We start from the raw sequence: 18,128 nt of genomic DNA on the forward strand, positions 1-18,128 counted from the left end.
GCATTCCTGGGACACGTGCCTAGATCAGTCTTTCAATAAATGCCAGTCTGACTGTGCAAGGCCTTTTAAAGAGCTTGTTTCTGAGAAGATAATCCTCTCCCCAAGGATATCTATTCTACCCATCTCAGGGGACAAGAGGAGGCTGGAAGGGAATGACTGCTAATTTTTGCAGTATACCTGGTTTCGCCAAAGGATGAACTACAACCATTGATGAGGGTCTCAGCATGCTGCCTCGAAGACGTACCCTGTTTTGGCCGGTCTTCTTGTCCAGCCTCATTAGTGATGGCCTGGCCCAGTCAGAAAACCAAAGGTGATCCTCAAACACCGCTACACCAAAAGGGTGGCCTGCAAAGAAATTACAGTTCTTATTCTCACATTCGTAGAACATACAAAAGAAACCATGTAAACAAAAGTGGTATCTGCATACAGGTCTACTTCTAACACAGTGGCATAGTCATCACCACTTCTCTGCTTTGATGCCTCATGGGGAGGGATAAGTATCCATGCATGATGGACCACAGGCATATGTTACCTATGCTTTCAGCAGAGGAGGCTATGACACTTGCTGGGCTCAGTACGGTCTCTATACTGCTGGTGACTTCCAATCAGATCAAGTTCACAAGAAGCTTCTCAGACATCATGATTTCTGTAAGCAGCACTGGGACCAGCTTTTCAGAAGCAGAGTGCCTCCCTCCTCTGCCAGGAAGTGGCCCGGTATGGAGCTGCTGATGTACACAGTTCCTTTTGCAGTCTTCAATAGCAGGGAGGAGCTCATGGCATGTGCCATCCTGCGTAAGTGTACCAACACAGGGCTGGGAGCTACAGACACCATAGCCACTGACACATGGTAGTCAGAGACAGTGTGTGGTCTCTTCAAGTGCCAGAAGTACTCACAAGTGCAATACAGTGGTCCACACAGACATAAACATGCACAGACTTTCACAAGCCTGTTCATCACAGTGCAAAATTCAAGAAAGGAATTAATTTGCCTCACTTCAGCCAACTAGCAGCAGTAGTCTTGACTAGTTAGTCATTACCTGTTAATCAGCTAACTAACAGAAACAGCTCACACAGAGCACAGGACGCCATAGATCACCCAGGTATCTTGCTCTCTTTTCACTGATTACAACAGGAACCTAGACACCAGCTTCGACCAGGTATATAACACTGACATGGCTAACAGTAGATGAGAAATATTCCACCCCAAGTTCAGAGTACAGCAGTTTTTCCCTGGTAGCACAACTTTATCTGCACTAAGAAAATTCAGATCCCTAGTCTGTCTTCCAGAGAAAAGCTCAGCAATTCAGAATCCAAAGGACATTTGCATACATAGGGGCAGACGTAATTATAAAGATCTTAACAAAATTATTCTTACTCTTTTTAATGTCTCCATCATAACAGAAAATTGACATTAGTCCATATGGGACTATGCACTCTTCCTATACATTTAGAAATTGCCTGCATTTAAGATAGCCTTTGGGCAATTTTTTTTGCAATGGAGGGTGAGAACACATACTGTTCTTCCATGGATGCCCACCTGGTTTCAGAATGGGTGCTTCCTGGCTGAAGCAGGTTTGCTTTGTCCTGGTCCTTACTCACAGCCTGAGAATGCACCTCACTTTGTACCACCGCAGTCTGAGCCCTTCTGAAAGGAGTATTTTGTAGGCACATGATTTTATGATCTGTGAAGGTTTTTTTGATGTAAACTTCAACTAGGATATGTTTAATTTCAGTAATGAAACTAAAATCCCAAAAAGTATTACCTTAAAAACTAAAAAACTACAAAAGAACCATAAAGCCAAGCAAACATGCAAACAAAACAGCAGATAGATTAGAACCTTGGAGAAAGAGTACATGTATGTGTTGGTATGTCTTAAAAACATATCACAATTAAACTAAAAATATCCACTCCTATGTAAGAAAAATTCTAAGACACTGCTTGAGTGTTCTTAAGTGTTAAATTAAAGAGCTTATTGTTAGCACATCATTACCCCTGTGGAACCATGCTTAATCACTGGGAGTGGTTCTTAGGTTTTCTTTCCCTTAAATTTGAGCAACTAGCCCAGGATCTAGATACCATCCCCCTTCAAACATTTACTCACAAGTTTAGGACCTGTAGCTTACACTATCAACAAACCACCCTGCTTGGACCAGCAATTCCTTAACCTCTTAGTTTATAAATACATTAAGGATTAAAAATAGTGTAGTGTCACCAATGGAGACAGCAGGAGCAGAAGAATGAATAGTCACTTGAGCCCTTTTCACAGTAGTGCAAACCCAAAACCTTGCACAAATCACAGGAAGGGTTGTGGTGTTCACTGCTGTGCATGGGTCTTACAGGCTGGTTCACTTAGAGCTGAAAACAGGGTTAGCCTAAGAGCAGAAATAATAGCACCTGTTTTGCATGCGGATAAACTGGATGAATTCTCAGTGCAGGGGCACTAGAGGGAGCTGCTGTAATAAAAATTCATGGTACAGCAGCAGGCCTATGAAGAGATGCCACCTTCCTGTTGTCAGATGTATAGCTGTCCAAGAAGAGAAGCTGAATTCTAGCCTCACTAACAGCATCAGCAAAACAGGATACAAGTCTCTCTGCCTCTCTAAATTCGTACCCCTACAGGGATGTACTTAAGCTCTTTCACTTCTTCCCTTACAGATGTTGCTGACCTTTTCTCCCACCTCCAACCAGCTGTATCACTTATCCAGGTCTCCCTCCTTACCCATACCTGTTCTCCTTCTCTATTTTCTCCCCGTTAGACACTGTCTCATTTCTTTGGAAACTTTCAACAGGCTTCAAGGTCCTCCTTTGCAGATCAGTTGCAAGGCAGATTGTACAGCAGAATATGTAAAGCAGAGGAAAAGAGAGGGAGTGACTGGGAAGTCACTCTGCTTAGGGCTTTGAATGTCTTATGGGCTGAAGAAAGCTGCTCCCTCCAAGAGCTTGCTCTTCTTACCTTCAAACAAGTGGGTGGGCATCTGTTTTAGGAGATGAACACAAGCCTTCCCAGAGCACAGACTAGAATCTCAGCTGCTTAACAGAGTAACCATAAAGTCTTCAGCTATGGCAGTTGTGGTACAAAATCAGTTCCTAATTGCTAATACTTCTGTTATTTTGCTCCAGAACAACACAGCTACATGTCAAATAGAAATCCCAGACATAACAACTACAGCACATTGCATAAAACACTTTTCTATTTAGTGTCTACTGTGTATTTAGAATTATCGTAGCATTGAACACTGTGCAGATGCAAGTTCTTTGCTCCAGAAACTTAATGGCCAAGGTTAAGTTTCTCCCAGCTTACACTGATATAACTCAGTAGTGTAATAAACATGGCAAAAGTTGAATAACACTAAGCAACCATGCAAGGAATGAGCAAACCACATTTTAAACTTTTTCCTTCTAATTATTTTTCTGTGAAGGCCGAGTTCTGTAAGTGGGCGATATTAGTAAAGGCAGAGAGTGTTAGAAAGGTGTTCTTTTGCCAAAATTAATAAATAAAAATCATCTGGGTGACAGAATGAAAAATTAAGTGATGCCATTAACCTCAGCACAGAGTTGCATGGGATACACAGCACAGCCCCTGGCAGGTAATTCATATGCACATATGCAGATACACACGCACACTGACAAGCAGCAATAGGTAAATATCAACCCCAAAGCCTCACCTACATCATTCTGTGCAAGAATTCGACGACCAGAACCATCCAGGTTTGCACTCTCAACCAGAGACTGCTTAGCATCACACCAGTACACCTTGTCAGCTAAGTAGTCGAGAGCTATTCCACTGGGCCACACCAGACCAGTGCTGGCTATAACCTGCCGATCGATGCCTTCCAATGAAGAGCTGTCAATCCGGGGATTGACCCCCATGTCTGTCCAGAATAATCTCCTTTAGAAAACAAAATGCATACGGGAAGTCAGTAAGCAAATGTTTGTCCACCTCTCCACGGAGCTCTTTCAAAGCAGAAAGATCAGGTCAGAGCAAGACAGGCCAGGGGCAGAGGAGAAAAACTCCATACATATTAGCTGCTGCTCTTTACACGCTTGCCATAAGACTCCAGGTGATTACACTGGGATTTATGCAGGATCCCCACTCTGTCCATTGGCACAAAACCTTTGAAAAATAACTCCCACCCACGCTTACTGCCAGATCTTCGTGTCTGCTTTTTGCCTTCTCCACACAACTGATTATAGCAGTTCAGCAAACCCACAAAACAGGGGCAATGCATTAGCCAGCCCCTTGTCTTAACAAGGGTGTAACTATGCATAAATGCAACTAAAGTCACTCACCACCCATGGAAAACAAGCAAGAGTCCATGGGTTATTTTGATCTTTAAATATAAACCAGTATTAGGCCCAACCTCTTTTCTTTTCACAAAATAATTATCCTTAGGGTCTTCCTCTAGAGTCCTGAGTGTTACTCACTGAGTCCTAACTGTTTTTCAATGAACAGTGCTAGATAACAGCTCGAAATGGGGAGAGCCAAACACACAAATTACTTCTGAAGTCTGAACTTCAGTCTTCCCAGGCATCAGTTGTCACTCCCAGGTTTATTGAAATAAGACACAGATTCACTTAGCTTTATTTACCTGAGCAGTTTTGATGTAGCCAATGCAGGGATTAGCATTTTCAAAAGCCTTAATTCTCTCTCAGATCCCTCTTTAATACTGACTTTACAATTACAGACATTGCTATCATGTTTGTTCCTCCTTTCACCATTAGTTTTCTAATAAGGAAGGTTTCAGTGATGTTTCCTCCTCTCTTTCCCCTTGTAGCCTCTGCTTCTACCAGTAGTTCTAATAAACAAGCTCCCTGAACCTATTTGTTCTTAGAAGTTTTCCTGCAAAATGTCCCTATTGCATCTAATTTCTACTGAAATACCTGAAAGAAGAGTGAAGCTAACAAAATATTCTCCTCAACTGAGCTTCATTCCTTCATTCATCAGTACTTTGCTACGGCAGGATATGAGCACCACAAAAAAAAAACCCAAAACAAAAACAAAAAACACACCCCAAAAAAAACCAAAACCAAACACAACACAAAACAAAACACAACAGATTTACAATCATCATACTACAGGCATATTGGCTGAAATCCAAGGGGCTTTGCCATTGAATAAAATGGCCAGAATTTCATCTAGAGGTTAAACATCCTAAACTCCTGCAGTCATCACAGCGCTAGGTAAGAAGACACAAGGTGCAGTCATATCATTGAATCTCCACAACCGTAGATTCGGTTTTGTTTCCTCAGAAACTGAAACATGGCAAAAAAAATCCATTGAAAGCATCATTGGTTAAAAGTGATAGCCTTCTTCACCCTGGTAGATATGGAACCATCAAAGTTCGTAGCATGATGCTTACAACTTGTGTTTCTCTTTACCTTGAACTGCATAACAACATCTGTAATGTTTCTGGCATTTCTTTTTTTTAATCTATATAAGAAATTAACACATCCCAACTCACAAAAGAAACTCAGCAATGAAACATTGCAGTTCACACAACTCTGCAAAGCAATGACTACCCTGAGACTAATGCACTTTTTGACTACCAATAGGGCAAGGTTGACATGCTCATTTCTTAAAAGCCTCCCCAAATATTAGACAATTAACCACATTTATCACTCCTTACTTAGCAAATGGGTGAATGGCAATCCCTCGGGGCTGGGAGATATCCTCCCAGATGATCATTTTTCTTTGCATTCCATTCAGATTGCTCCTTTCAATCCGTGCCTTCCTGCAACACACATGGCAGTGTTAGGTCCTCCCTGATATCTTTTTAATTACCTTCTCAGGCAGAACATTCTAAGTTTTTGCATTACTTTAGTTTAGCACAAAACTCTAATAAATTACTTCACAATGACAGGAAATAATCCTGCTGATGTGGGATGTCTAGTTGTTTTATCAATAAATAATTCATGTTACAACCTCATTATCTGGTGCAGAGCATGATGATTAAATACCTGCTGCTCTGCAGGAGATATGAAGTTCTCCTTTTTTGGGCAAATAATGAGTTAGAAGTATGATTGCTGATAGATAAAATTTAGCTTTGAAGGGAGTCAGAAGGAAAACAATCACCTAACTGAATGGCATTATCAAACACATAAAGAATTTTTTTAAATTGTACATTTGCACAGCATTTTTCATGCAGAAATCACCAAGCATTCTGCATACTATATCTATTTTCAGGCAAAAATGAAACTAAGGTCTTTATGATCACTCATAAAATCTATGGCAGATTCAAGTAAAGAATCTACATTCTTAGTCTCCCAATCCAATTTTTTTCAGAGAATTGTACCTATTGCTACAAACTTCACCTTGTCAAACAAGTATCAGCCTCTACCTGAAAGCAGGATTATCTGAACCTGCAAAGAAAGTCTACACAAAGATGTAAGGGAAAATATATTCATGGAAATGTGGTATACATACAGGTAAATGCAGCGAGTGCAAAGGAAGGGGCAGATACCAATTCACAGCTTCACCTTTAGCTCTTGTCTTATGAAGACAAGTGCCACAATTCCCCATTTCACAAGAACCACTGGAGCACAATCATGTAGACAAGATCATACCTCATAGCAAGGAAGTGGGCTAAGAGTGTATTTAAAAGGGAGAAGGTGGGTGATCTGGACATTCAAACCACTTTTTATTGACTTTTTATTGACTCTGGATGTGTTTAAGGGTCATTTGAATGTGGCGTTGGTTTAGGGGAGAACTTTGTAGAGTAAGGATGATGGTTGGACTCAGTGATCCCAAGGGTCTTTTCCAACATGAATAGTTCTATGATTCTATGGCATATATTATGGGTCATACTGAAACATCATGACCACTTTTCAAGGAGTCTTCACTATGTGTTTTGATCTGACACTGCCTTTTCACCAAAGGTCAGGTTTGTTTCTTTCAGCTTGCATAGATATCAGCTGAGAAGTGAAGTTATATTGTCTGCCAGTGGTCATTCTTCTCTTATCAGAGCTAATTGAGAAAGACTCTCCTTTAGCTTAAAGGGGCATGATTCTAGCTGTCAACAATGCTGACTCCTACCCAAGATATATTTGATGCAGTAATACTAATTATTTATATATGTGTGTATATATAGGCATAAAGATATAAAGATATACCAATATATACACACATGCAGTATATGTATATAAATACGCATGTATACATATACGTGCCTGGGTCCACCTGTGTATATGAATATACATGCAGTACATGCTTGAGATTCCTTGCAACTAAGTCCAAACCTTTGCTTCTTGGAAGGACAAAGACAAAAATACAAAAGCAGACTCAAAGTGAACTTCCAGCATTTCAGTTTTCAAGAACCTCCCAACTGTATATACTTGAGATTACAGCTACCCAATCAGAATGTGAAGCCTTGCTGAATTTAGAGTGATATCTCAGCTATTTCTGTATCGCCAGTCATTTATTCCAAATATTTTATGACATGCTTCAACATAAATGCACTGTGGGGAGCACGTACCCTCTGTCTGTCCAATACAATCTGCGATTAATCCAGTCCACAGCAAGGCCTTCAGGTATATCTATAGCTTCATTAATAACTTTTTCACGATTTGAGCCATCCAGATTAGCTCGTTCTATCCATTTTAAGGCGGTGTGAGCAAAGTAGATCTGTAAAGAAATAACAGATGAGTTGTTATTAGTTCCCATCTCATTTTCTTCTCTATTTCCCTCGTCTATAGTTCCACTTCTCAAAGAACTTTTTCATCTTGAAAGTTCTCTGAACTGCTTGTTCACAAAAAGCTGCACAGGTAACCTGTGATCCCTGATCAAATAAAAAAGGCACTTATCCTTCAACCAGGATGACTTCTACAGGCAGCTTGTGCTTAGCTGTAAATCCTGGTTGCCCTATATATAGCCCTCTGAATATCCTGCGGTTTTATTTCAGCAAGCAGGTACCTCGCATGAAACACAGCTGAGGAAGTAGAGTAGAAGACAAGAAGGTGCAATTTTACCCTTGCACTGGCTGCTCACTTTAAAAAGGAGTGGGGGGAGTGAGGGGAAAAGAGTAGTAGTGTATGTGTGTGTCAAGTAGCTGGGAAGGGAAAAGGAGTTACAGAATTTGCCTCTATTTTTCCCTCTTTCAGCCTGTATGTATCTTAATTTTGTTTACCAGGACTCTATTCTGTAAGGCTCTAAAATTTCCAGAAAAGGCTTCTCAGTTTTGGGTCAAAATAGAAGTTCTCTGCTGGTGGGAAAACTAGGTTTGTGTGTTCCAAGGATGAGGAAATGTTTTGTTTCATATTTGATATCCAGAGGGAGCCAAACACTGTATGGCAGAGCTATATACAAAGCCATGCTGAGGTTTCCTTTGCAAATGGTATTAACAAAACAGAAAACTTTGGTTTGATGCTAGCCATGAGGCCAAGGAAAGCAGCCAGGAGGCTTCTAGCATTAAACCAGCTAATTCAATTTCCATGGCAGCATGGAGCAATCCTGGGCTAATTTGCCTTGCACCTCATTGTGTGCCACCAGCACCAGAATGCTGCAGCCCGACCACTGCTCTTCTCCTCCCCTCCACATCCTCCCTGCTGGTCTGTCAGGCAGAGCTCCCTGCAGAAGAGGAACAAGGGTGTGTACCCAGTGCCCCCACAGCAGCTGATTTACATTTGACACAGCACATAACTGCTAGTGGCCCAGCAGGGCCCTATTTCAGGAGCAAGTGGCCATGTTCCAGCAGCACCTGAAACCATCCTCCCGTAACCCAGATCTGATAACATTTGCATTTGTTTATCTGTGTCCATCCAGGCCTTGAGATGTTTCCAACAACTTAACTGAGTGCCCCATCAGCTTCCACTGTACCACTCAGTATCTTTTTGTAACACTTCTGCAGTGTAAATAAGTCTCACCATGGGAAAAAATAACTCTGCCACAGAAGGTTTAGCAAAGCTGAACTCTTTTTTCCAACTTTGCAGGCAAGGAGTAGGGCACTGAAATGCAGCCACACAAGCAGCTCTTTATGCAAAGAAGACTCCCATTTCCAACAGCAATATCTTGTAATATGAGGAAATATTTTGTGAAAGCAACAAGCTCAGCCAGTGTTCAGCATTTTGGTTCCATATTGCCAGGACTTAGGAAGCAATTCTTGTTAAGAATATTCCCACAAATTTGTAGGGGTGGTGGGATGTATCTGTACAGAAAGAAAAATATACTGTTGCTTTTACAGCTACCCAGTGGGGGGGGAAAAATCCCAACAAAGCACAAACAAAAAACGCCCACAATATATTCCCAGAAAACAGTACTGAAATCTTAAGGAAGAAAACTATAGGTCACACAAAAGTTCTCTGAAATTGAGATCATACCTGAAGTGACTTTAGAAATCCAAATTCTCTGTGAATTAGCCATGCCAATGTACAAAGCACATTCAATTGGCAAGTACAGGATGAAACTCTTCAACTAGTGTTTGGCAACCTGTACCAGTTGTGCTCCTGGACAGGCAACAGAGCAATGAGCAGCACAATGTGTAACCTGGATCACTGACAGCAGAAAGGCTAAGGCACATGAAAGCCCAATCCATTTGTCCTTGCAACGCTTCAAAATCCTCTCATTTTTAATGCCTTACCTTATTTTCCACCGGGTCAGAGTCCAGTGCTAAGACTACTCCCATCTGCCAGTCAAGTAAACTGGCATAATCTGTTCCATCAAAACTGATCTGTCGGATATCTTGGCCATTTGCAAATAGCAAAAATGGCTTAGGTCCTGTTAATAAAAAAAATTGCACATATGCTAATTCCACTAGGTTCAAAGCAACCTCTAGCCTGCACCACTACCTAGCTAACTTTGTAAGTAGTTAACAGTAGAGGACAACATAAGGAACAGAAGCACAAAGAAACAAAGTCTCTTGTCATACATTCCACTTGCCTCAGAAATCAAAGATAAACATGAATATAGGTTTTCAGTATCAGTGCCTTGACCAAGATTAGCCTCAAAATTTGTGATAAAGGCAGTAACTAATCCCACTGCGTTTCACAGAGTGACTGAGCCTCTAGACACTCTCCCTCTGCATTTCCCAGCATCACCACAAATGACAGAACATTTGGCTTTTGCATATGAGAAGCATTTCACAGTAAAAGGAAGAAAAATGCTGTCCTCCAAAAAATAAAGCTTTTCCCTTATTCCTTAAACAAATCACAAGCTTCTCTTTTCTCATCTTTCATGTAATTACTTATACCTTGCTGCTCACCAGGGCCTGCCCTTTTCTCAGAAGAAGGAGAAGGGTCTGGAATCTGAACATCACATCAAATACCTAGGCTTCCTGGGGCCAGTGGAGAGAAAATATTCTGGTAGAAAATGTCCTCAACAGACAGTTTATTGCCCTGCTCTGCAAATGTGGACAACTCAACCCCAATTCTTTAACACTAAATGGAAACTACACCCACATCTAGATGAAGGTGCAAAAATCTGAACACTGCAGATAGACCTGCACATTACAGGAGCTCAGAGTGAAATGCAGTTGTATAATGGACTGAACCTTCTTTGAGGGAAACTGAACCACATACTAATACTTTCCAAGCTTCACAAAGTAACAGAAAACCAGTGCAGAAATTTATCCAAATGATGCAATCCACTTTAAAGGACACTAAAATGTTGTTGCTTTCATTGGCAGAAATATGTAGGCACACCAAGATACCAACCTATAGCTGTGCAGTGCTTTCTGTCTCTCTGAAGCTTATATCCAGGAAAACAAGCACACTCCCAGGAGGATGGGCTTAAAGATGAACATATCTGACTACAGCCACCATTATCAGGAGATGTACAACCTTAAACAGAGCATTTGAAAAATTTAACTTTGCCATCCTAAGAAAAAAAACCACAACACAATAAAGTCAGAGTCAAGAAAATTATTCACTCTGCTTAGGATTTCCACAGTGCAAAGCTTCTCAGTGACTCATAGATTTATTGAAAGGCCTCCTGCTGAGAGCAGAAGTCTAGTGAAGTGAAAACAAATTAGTAGTAACTTCTTCCAGAGCTTTTCCTGGAAATTCACATAACAAGATAGGGTAGATGGAAGACAGGATATATGAAAAGCGCTTCCAGGTGTTCATTATTTCACAGAACTCCTTCTCCCATGCAGATCCCATCCCATCTACAACAGAATAACAAATATTACCAGACTTTGCTCTCCATGCAAAGAAGCAGAAGATTAATGCCATTCTCCTTCCAGAAGTTAATTAGGGTAGGATGGTGAATTGATGAACACTGACTTTCTAATACAATAAATCAGGATTTCATACAAAATGAAGGTATTCTGTCTTCTCAGGGTTGTAAAATGCTTATATCCATAATGCAGATGTGCACTTACTCCATGGAGTGTCCCCAGGAAAACAGCAGCACTGACCTAATAATCTATGTGCAACAAACATGGAGATGCCTTGATCCATGCTGATAACAGAAGAATTTGGCATGAAAAAACTGGATGTTGCTGCTAAAAAGCATCTATTAAAAATGAAGCACTAGAACACCTGATACTCTATTACTTCCTATCATATACCATCATTTAGAGCTGTGCGAAACAACTGTAAAATGCCACAGTTCATTTCTGGCTCTCAAGAATAAAGAAAGTTTGGCTGCCACTACAGCTAGAAAAAAATATTACTTACCCGTGCATGCCTTGCCATCTGCTTTGAGTACAGATCCTTCAGGACAAAAGCAAACAGGCCCTTTAGATGTTTGAAGGCAACCATGGCTACATTGGGTGTCATTACTTGTGCAGGAAATTAGCTCTACAGTAATAGAAAGAAAAAAAAAAATCTCAAATGATGAAAACATTTTTTTACTAAACTCCTTAAAAGAGATTTTAACGATTTCTTAATTAGAAAAAGAAAAAGAAAGAAAAAATAAAAATAAAAAGGAAAGTGTGATGTTGAGAATGCAACACTTCTGTGGTCTTCCTGGGATTTGATTTGGTTTGTTTTGATTTTTTCTCTTAATTATAGTTAAAGGAGAAAGCCCAGATTCCTTCCTAATAGAGAGGGAGAAGTGGTTCTTGGAGGACTAAGATTGACTGCTAGAGCCTGCTAGACTCTGTTACTGTCCCATAGGGATATTTAATATATCCCAGGTCCTGATCCTGCCATGATCCAACTCATTGGAGTGCACTGGCACTTCTACTTGGAGAATATGCTAATGTTTTATTTCCAGAGAAAAAAGGTAGAAGGACCCTTTGCTTATGCCTATGTTTTACTTCATTATGAAATAGAAAAGTGACTGAGAATATCTCAACACCTCAAAACTAGGATGTATTTCTCATTTTGTGTTCCAGATTTACTTTAGAAAGGCTTATTTAATTTGTATGCTGAGTATAGGCAATACTGCATAAAGAGAGAACAAAAACCTTAATTTCTGACTCTTACTGTGACTAAAATATGGTCCTTGAAGCTTATGATAGACAGATCTTTGGGTTTTCCCTCCACTTCTCTGTATTCTCAGCATTTAGTTTAGTCACATTTATTCAGTTTCACAGAGCTTCCTGGTTTAGGTACCTACATTACATAAAAAAGTTCTCTCAGGCAGATTTCTTATACACAATGTAATTGACAAAAGAAAACAAACAAACAAACAAAAACCCAAAACACCCACAAGTACAGCAGTCCTCCAGAGAAAACAACTTTAAGATTGCTTCCGTGTGTCTTATTCATTGTAAACAGACACCCATGCATTTAATTTAATTAATTTCGTCCACAGTAGGAATGCTATCAACTCTGATCTGAAGCAAAAAGATGTTGCTGTAAGCTGCTCATTCAGAGACTATACAAATTTTTATGCAGGTCAGGCAGAGTGAGCCAAATTCAGAGACCACATATAAAAAGATAAAACTGCTTATCCACCTGGATTGTGCCACAGAGACTAATCTGAGCAAAGAGGTCTGTCTCTCTAGACACCTTTTTTTTTTTTTTTCTTGCTCCTGAAGAGGGTCACACGTCACTTACACTTCCTTAAACATGACATCTGAATTTGGTTCACTCAGTTTAAGCTGATCCTACTTACATAATAAGGGATTGGAAGTGAGCAATGCAACACACAAAACTCCCAGCAGTTCCAGTGTTAAATGAGGACTCTCTCCAATATCATACTGGGGGGCATTTATGTCTTACTGCTTCTTACCATGACATGTTTTCCTATCAGGCAGCAAAACAAAACCTCTCGGGCAGGTGCAGTAATAGGATCCAGGGATGTTCACGCAGCCCAAAGTGCAGCCATGATTCCAGAAGCCACATTCATTGATATCTGCCAGAATAAGCACTTGCTGTGTCAGAATAACATCAACACCCAGTGTCAGAGAATTAGACTAATGAAACAAACTAGCAGTCTTCAAGAAGAATCTCTTTTTTAATATTCATTTCACAAAAATGTGTTGGTCCTAATAGATGATAAAGCAAGTGTGCAGACCTTATTCAAATATGCTTTAAAAATCTTCTAGCAAAACCTACTCAGGCTGTGTGTATTCAGCTTAGGTGCCTGGAAGACTTTCAAAAATATGCCTTCCCATACAGATTACATTACCAGTTAGATCTTGTGTGCATCCAAAAAGTTGTATTAGACACTTTCCTCAGACAAAAAGTCCTTTTAAAAATTTGACTGCACTCAAGTAAAATTCTCAAAACAAAGAAGTGGTCTAGAAGCTGAAAATCAGAAAGCAATCCTGGTGAATTTCCTGAGAACTGAAGGACTGCTGCTCTGGCAGGCCTGCAAACCCTGTAAGCTAGGAATTTTAGTGTCTATGTCTTTTCAAAACCATTCATGTAATGAAAACGATGATTCTAAATGTGGTATGTTAATTGTTAGTAGTAGTAATGTTAGGTTTTTAGTAAAACTATCCAGACTAAAACATTTAGAAGCAAGGTAAGAATTTGTGCCTTTTTTGAAAGTAGAACTTCAGAAGTGTGTTGTTGCAGTATATTTCAATGTTTCATCTTTGGTGATATATATCTGTTTTAATTTTTATTTAAAAATTAAAGAAGCACCCAGAAGGTTGTCTAGTTATCTGAAAGCTTCTCTAACTACTCAGGCTAAGACCAAAATCTCTTGCAATTACATTTGAGACATTTACATGGATATCCTTTTAAACTATTTCAGACCCTAAAAAGACACAAAACTGAAATGCCATAAATGGAATTTTTAAGATCTGAGTAAAATAAAAGAACAGAAGAATTTTTCATCTGATGGAATAAAGTTGATGAGGGATTCATGTATTACCTTCACAAAACTGCTTATTTCGACTTAAAATAAAGCCACTGGAACATTTACATTGATGAGTCCTTGAGTCTGGTCTGCAGATTCTTCTTCTGCACTTTTCCTTGTGAACATCACAAGCTACTTTTTCTGGAAGAACAAACATAGTGTAAATGTAGTGGAATTCTTACCATATCAACCTTCAAGGAAAAACTATTTTGAGCAAAGATGCTCAGTGATGTGTCTAGTTCTCAACAGTTACTTTTTCAATCCAAGCAACTCCTTATTAATACAAAATAACTTCTATTATTTTCTATTGGTAAAACCAGGCTATAAAGTCACTATAAAAATGAAAGTACTTGGAAGACTAAGAGTAGGTCTGTGTGAATTATTCTGTTTCTAGCTCCCTGTCAGCACAAGCAGATCTAGAGATTTCCTGGAGTAGGGGATGGTTTGGGTGCATATGTATAGTGACCATGAAAGGGAAAACTCTGTGTAGCAGGCTTCATATGCTAACAGTCCTGCATGGTGTTATACATTGCCAGGCTCTACAAAACACTCAGGAAGAAGAGAGTGACAGAGGGAGACCACACATGCAGAGAGAGAAAAGAGATTAAAAGAGAGTGAGTATATGAAGGCTGGAAATTAATAACACAAAGCAGTGCTGAAGTCAGACATCATTTAACAAAAAAAAAAATAGCTGAACACATCATAATGACCATATGTTTCATTTGGCCAAAAAGTTTTATCACAGACTAAAGAACCTTTATGTGGGTCCTGGTAAATGTGTTATGAATCTTCAACTCAGATTTAAAACTTGGAATGTTCTGATGCCCAACAAGACATGCTCCAAGTTTCTTCAAAAGAAGCAGAAAAGTGTACCCAATAGTTCTCCAGAAACCATCCTGTTTCTCCTGCTTCAGAGAAAATGGCAAACAGGTATTCAGGTAACTTCTTCATGAAAATGATTTGCAGACCCTTGTGTCTGGGCTCAGGTATCTTTTAGAGCTGGTGCTTTCACAGATATGCAATGCTCATGGTCTTATTTTTGTCTCCCAAAGTATTATTTTTGTTTTAATCTTCCTGATCTTCTTCTAGGGTTGCTTGCCCCTTTTCTAAGCTAGGAATAGCTGAACTGCTGCTACTGAATGTGGGTATGCAGCCATCCCCATACAACACTGTCTTTGCCCCCTGCTGTCTCTGTACCATAAAACAAACCATGGAGTCCTTCAGGCAGAGAAGAAATTTGCACATGAACAATTTTTTTTTTTGCTATTTCAAATTCATACTCTACATTCAAAGGGATGAGAAATAGCATAATATTTAAGGTTGACATTTAGTCTTCTGCTAGCCACAACAGAGAAAATGCTGGCCATTTAGTGGAATGACAGATCACATCTATAGACAACTGAAATAATTTTCCAGACAGACACTTCAGCTTGGCTGAAATCATCAATATTGCACTTACTTGCATCAAACTGATTAATTCTTTTCTAACAAATGTTGCATCATTAAATGAAAAATTATGAGTGAATGACTAGGTGGATATTATGTATGTTATTCATCTTCAAATACAGAATTGTTAGGATTACAAATGTGTAACTACATGCAATCTCAAAACAGTGTAAAAGAGAAAAAAGAGCACATTGAAGGCTGCATCTTATTCTTATCCTTAGTGCTGTATTTTTGCCCCCTTGCTTGTACCATTATTGGTCTGATGAGACCTAAGACATCCAGAAATTACAGGAGAAATAACAGAAGCAGTAATTTTGCCATTTGGCAATAGCAACAGAATATTATTTTTTTATGGAATAATTACTAGAACTCGATATTGCCAAATCAATGTGTAAAAAAAAATCACATTTCAAAACTTACAGTGAATGGTGACTGAATTATTAATTACAATGTTTATAAGGCAATCTTTTCTGAAAAAAACAACCACTATGAAACATAATTTCTATTTGCTCTTTGGTGGGGTTTTTTCCTCCTTCCACCAATTCTGTTATATGAAAATGGGTGTTCTCAGATAATAGCCTGATGCTTATATCTTACACTGGAAAGAAACACAATGTAATTCCTCAAAAAAAATTTTTTTAAAATCCCAAATGTACCCAATGCTATTAATCTGCCAGACAAGATACTTAAAAAAAAATTCCAGAGGCAGTCTTTGAAATTTTAAGATAATTAAGATATTTTATGAACCATTAATGAAAGAACATTCTAGTAAGCATTTACAAATACACACATGGTCATCAAATCTAGGGTTAGCTCTCAGAGAAAGCTGAGGTAAATTAGAGGCTGTCTGCAAGGTACTGCCAAGCTGAAGTTGTTGTGTTGGGTTTTAGCAAAGTCATAGCTGAATTAATGCTGTTCACTGTACTTATTGGCACTCACCAATCCAGGAAAGTCTTTAGAAAGGGAAGAAGGGACTTGAGGAATTTATGTAGTAAATAATCCAAATTCCAGTAAAAAATCAAATCATGTCAGTTGAGCACTTCTCATCATTTCCCTTCCCATCTGAAATAACTCATTTGCTGTCTGCTTTAAAGAAGGCCTGATAACTCACATCTGACACTACATTGCAACATACACTTTCTTAGGTTGTACAGAGCATCCAATTAGTCTAGGTATGCTTTTATCCCCAGGTTTCTCTGTTGTCAGATCAGCTATAAATCTCATTTCTACTCCAGGCTCATTAGTCCTCCTTTCTTCCTACTTCATTCACTGGATAAGCCAAGCAATGTACATACAAAGTCCAAAAGTTCAGCCTTTTAAGCTTCTGTCTACTCCATCACTTCCTAAACAGTTTTACAATAAGGTATTGGATTCAAAAAAAGTCCTACTGCTGACAACACACTGTTGAACAAAAATTTACTGAACTTGTTGGAAATATTGGGATATATACTGCGAGGCATCTAAAACTACTAGTAGTTTATTTATTAATAGAGGTGGGAAAACCCTCTTTACTGGAAGGTGGAAAGAGAAACACTGGAAAGTAGTGTGTTCTGGTGGAAAAGGTGGAGTCAATCTTCTGAAAGAAGAATAAAAGCGACATGCCCTTAGTCAATGAAATTATACTGCATGCTGCTGTGGGGAGGACACAAGAGATAGTCCCTGAGGTTGAGAAGACCAGTATCATGAACCACCTTTCCTGGTCATTGTTTCTTCCTCTCCATCGTCATGCATATGCAGACATGGTGACAGACACTCAAGGAGGCCTCATGAGACCTTTCAAATCTTACTGTAACCACCCTGACATGCATGGACATACCACTGCCTGCACCACAAACAGATTCCTCCCGAGTTACTCCGTGTGAGAGCACCAAACATGCCAGTTGAAAAAAATTATTCCATTTGCCAGGATGACTATTTTCCTCAAAGGAAGCACAGGACAGGTATTGTCTCTGAATGAAGGTTCCCTGTTTTTACACAAGGGAACATAAGCTTGATTTCCAGGAACACTTTCTCTTCTGCATCTCAACAGCTCTTGGCACTGCAAATAAAGCACTTGAAAGGGCAAGTTCCCTTTAAGGTTTTTATTTTCCCACTCAGACCAGGATTCAGGAAGGAGAGACAGCATGTTACTATATAAAGTTGTTGGCTAGCAAGAAGAAAGATGAAGCCTATTACATAGTAGATATTTATAAATGGTTTGAGAGGTATATTTACAGTATCATTTTTGTTCACACAAACAAATACTACTTTCTCTGTAAGTCTTTGTGTCATCTATACCTCTGGGAACCCATGGCTATCTTCCCTTTGGAGTTCTGCTACTATTGCTTGACACACAAATGCCTCTCTGCTGTTTGCTCCCATTGTTCATATCCAAACAAAACTCATGACAAAAGCTATTCCATTAAAGCAAGAATACTCTATGTCTGTGCTCTAGAGATCAGAGAACAAGACATGATTTCTCCCAGACACATCCCACACCCTACTGCCTCA

At 39.4% G+C, this 18,128-nt stretch overlaps 1 protein-coding gene across 1 annotated transcript in view; it reads right to left on the reverse strand.

Annotated features, from left to right (window-relative positions):
* EGF (epidermal growth factor) overlaps nucleotides 1–18,128 on the reverse strand; it is a 57,982-nt gene that overhangs the window by 22,739 nt on the left and 17,115 nt on the right. The window contains exons 7-15 of the mRNA XM_010004084.1: nucleotides 14,208–14,333; nucleotides 13,116–13,238; nucleotides 11,612–11,734; nucleotides 10,646–10,771; nucleotides 9,574–9,710; nucleotides 7,474–7,622; nucleotides 5,629–5,733; nucleotides 3,667–3,890; nucleotides 178–345 (exon numbers count right to left, since the gene is read on the reverse strand). Of these exons, the coding sequence (XP_010002386.1) occupies nucleotides 178–345; nucleotides 3,667–3,890; nucleotides 5,629–5,733; nucleotides 7,474–7,622; nucleotides 9,574–9,710; nucleotides 10,646–10,771; nucleotides 11,612–11,734; nucleotides 13,116–13,238; nucleotides 14,208–14,333 (1,281 nt within the window). The remainder of the gene's footprint in view (nucleotides 1–177; nucleotides 346–3,666; nucleotides 3,891–5,628; nucleotides 5,734–7,473; nucleotides 7,623–9,573; nucleotides 9,711–10,645; nucleotides 10,772–11,611; nucleotides 11,735–13,115; nucleotides 13,239–14,207; nucleotides 14,334–18,128) is intronic.

Source organism: Chaetura pelagica, unplaced genomic scaffold, assembly GCF_000747805.2.
Source record: "Chaetura pelagica isolate M959 unplaced genomic scaffold, ChaPel_1.0 scaffold88, whole genome shotgun sequence".
NCBI classification, from domain to species: Eukaryota; Metazoa; Chordata; class Aves; order Apodiformes; family Apodidae; genus Chaetura; species Chaetura pelagica.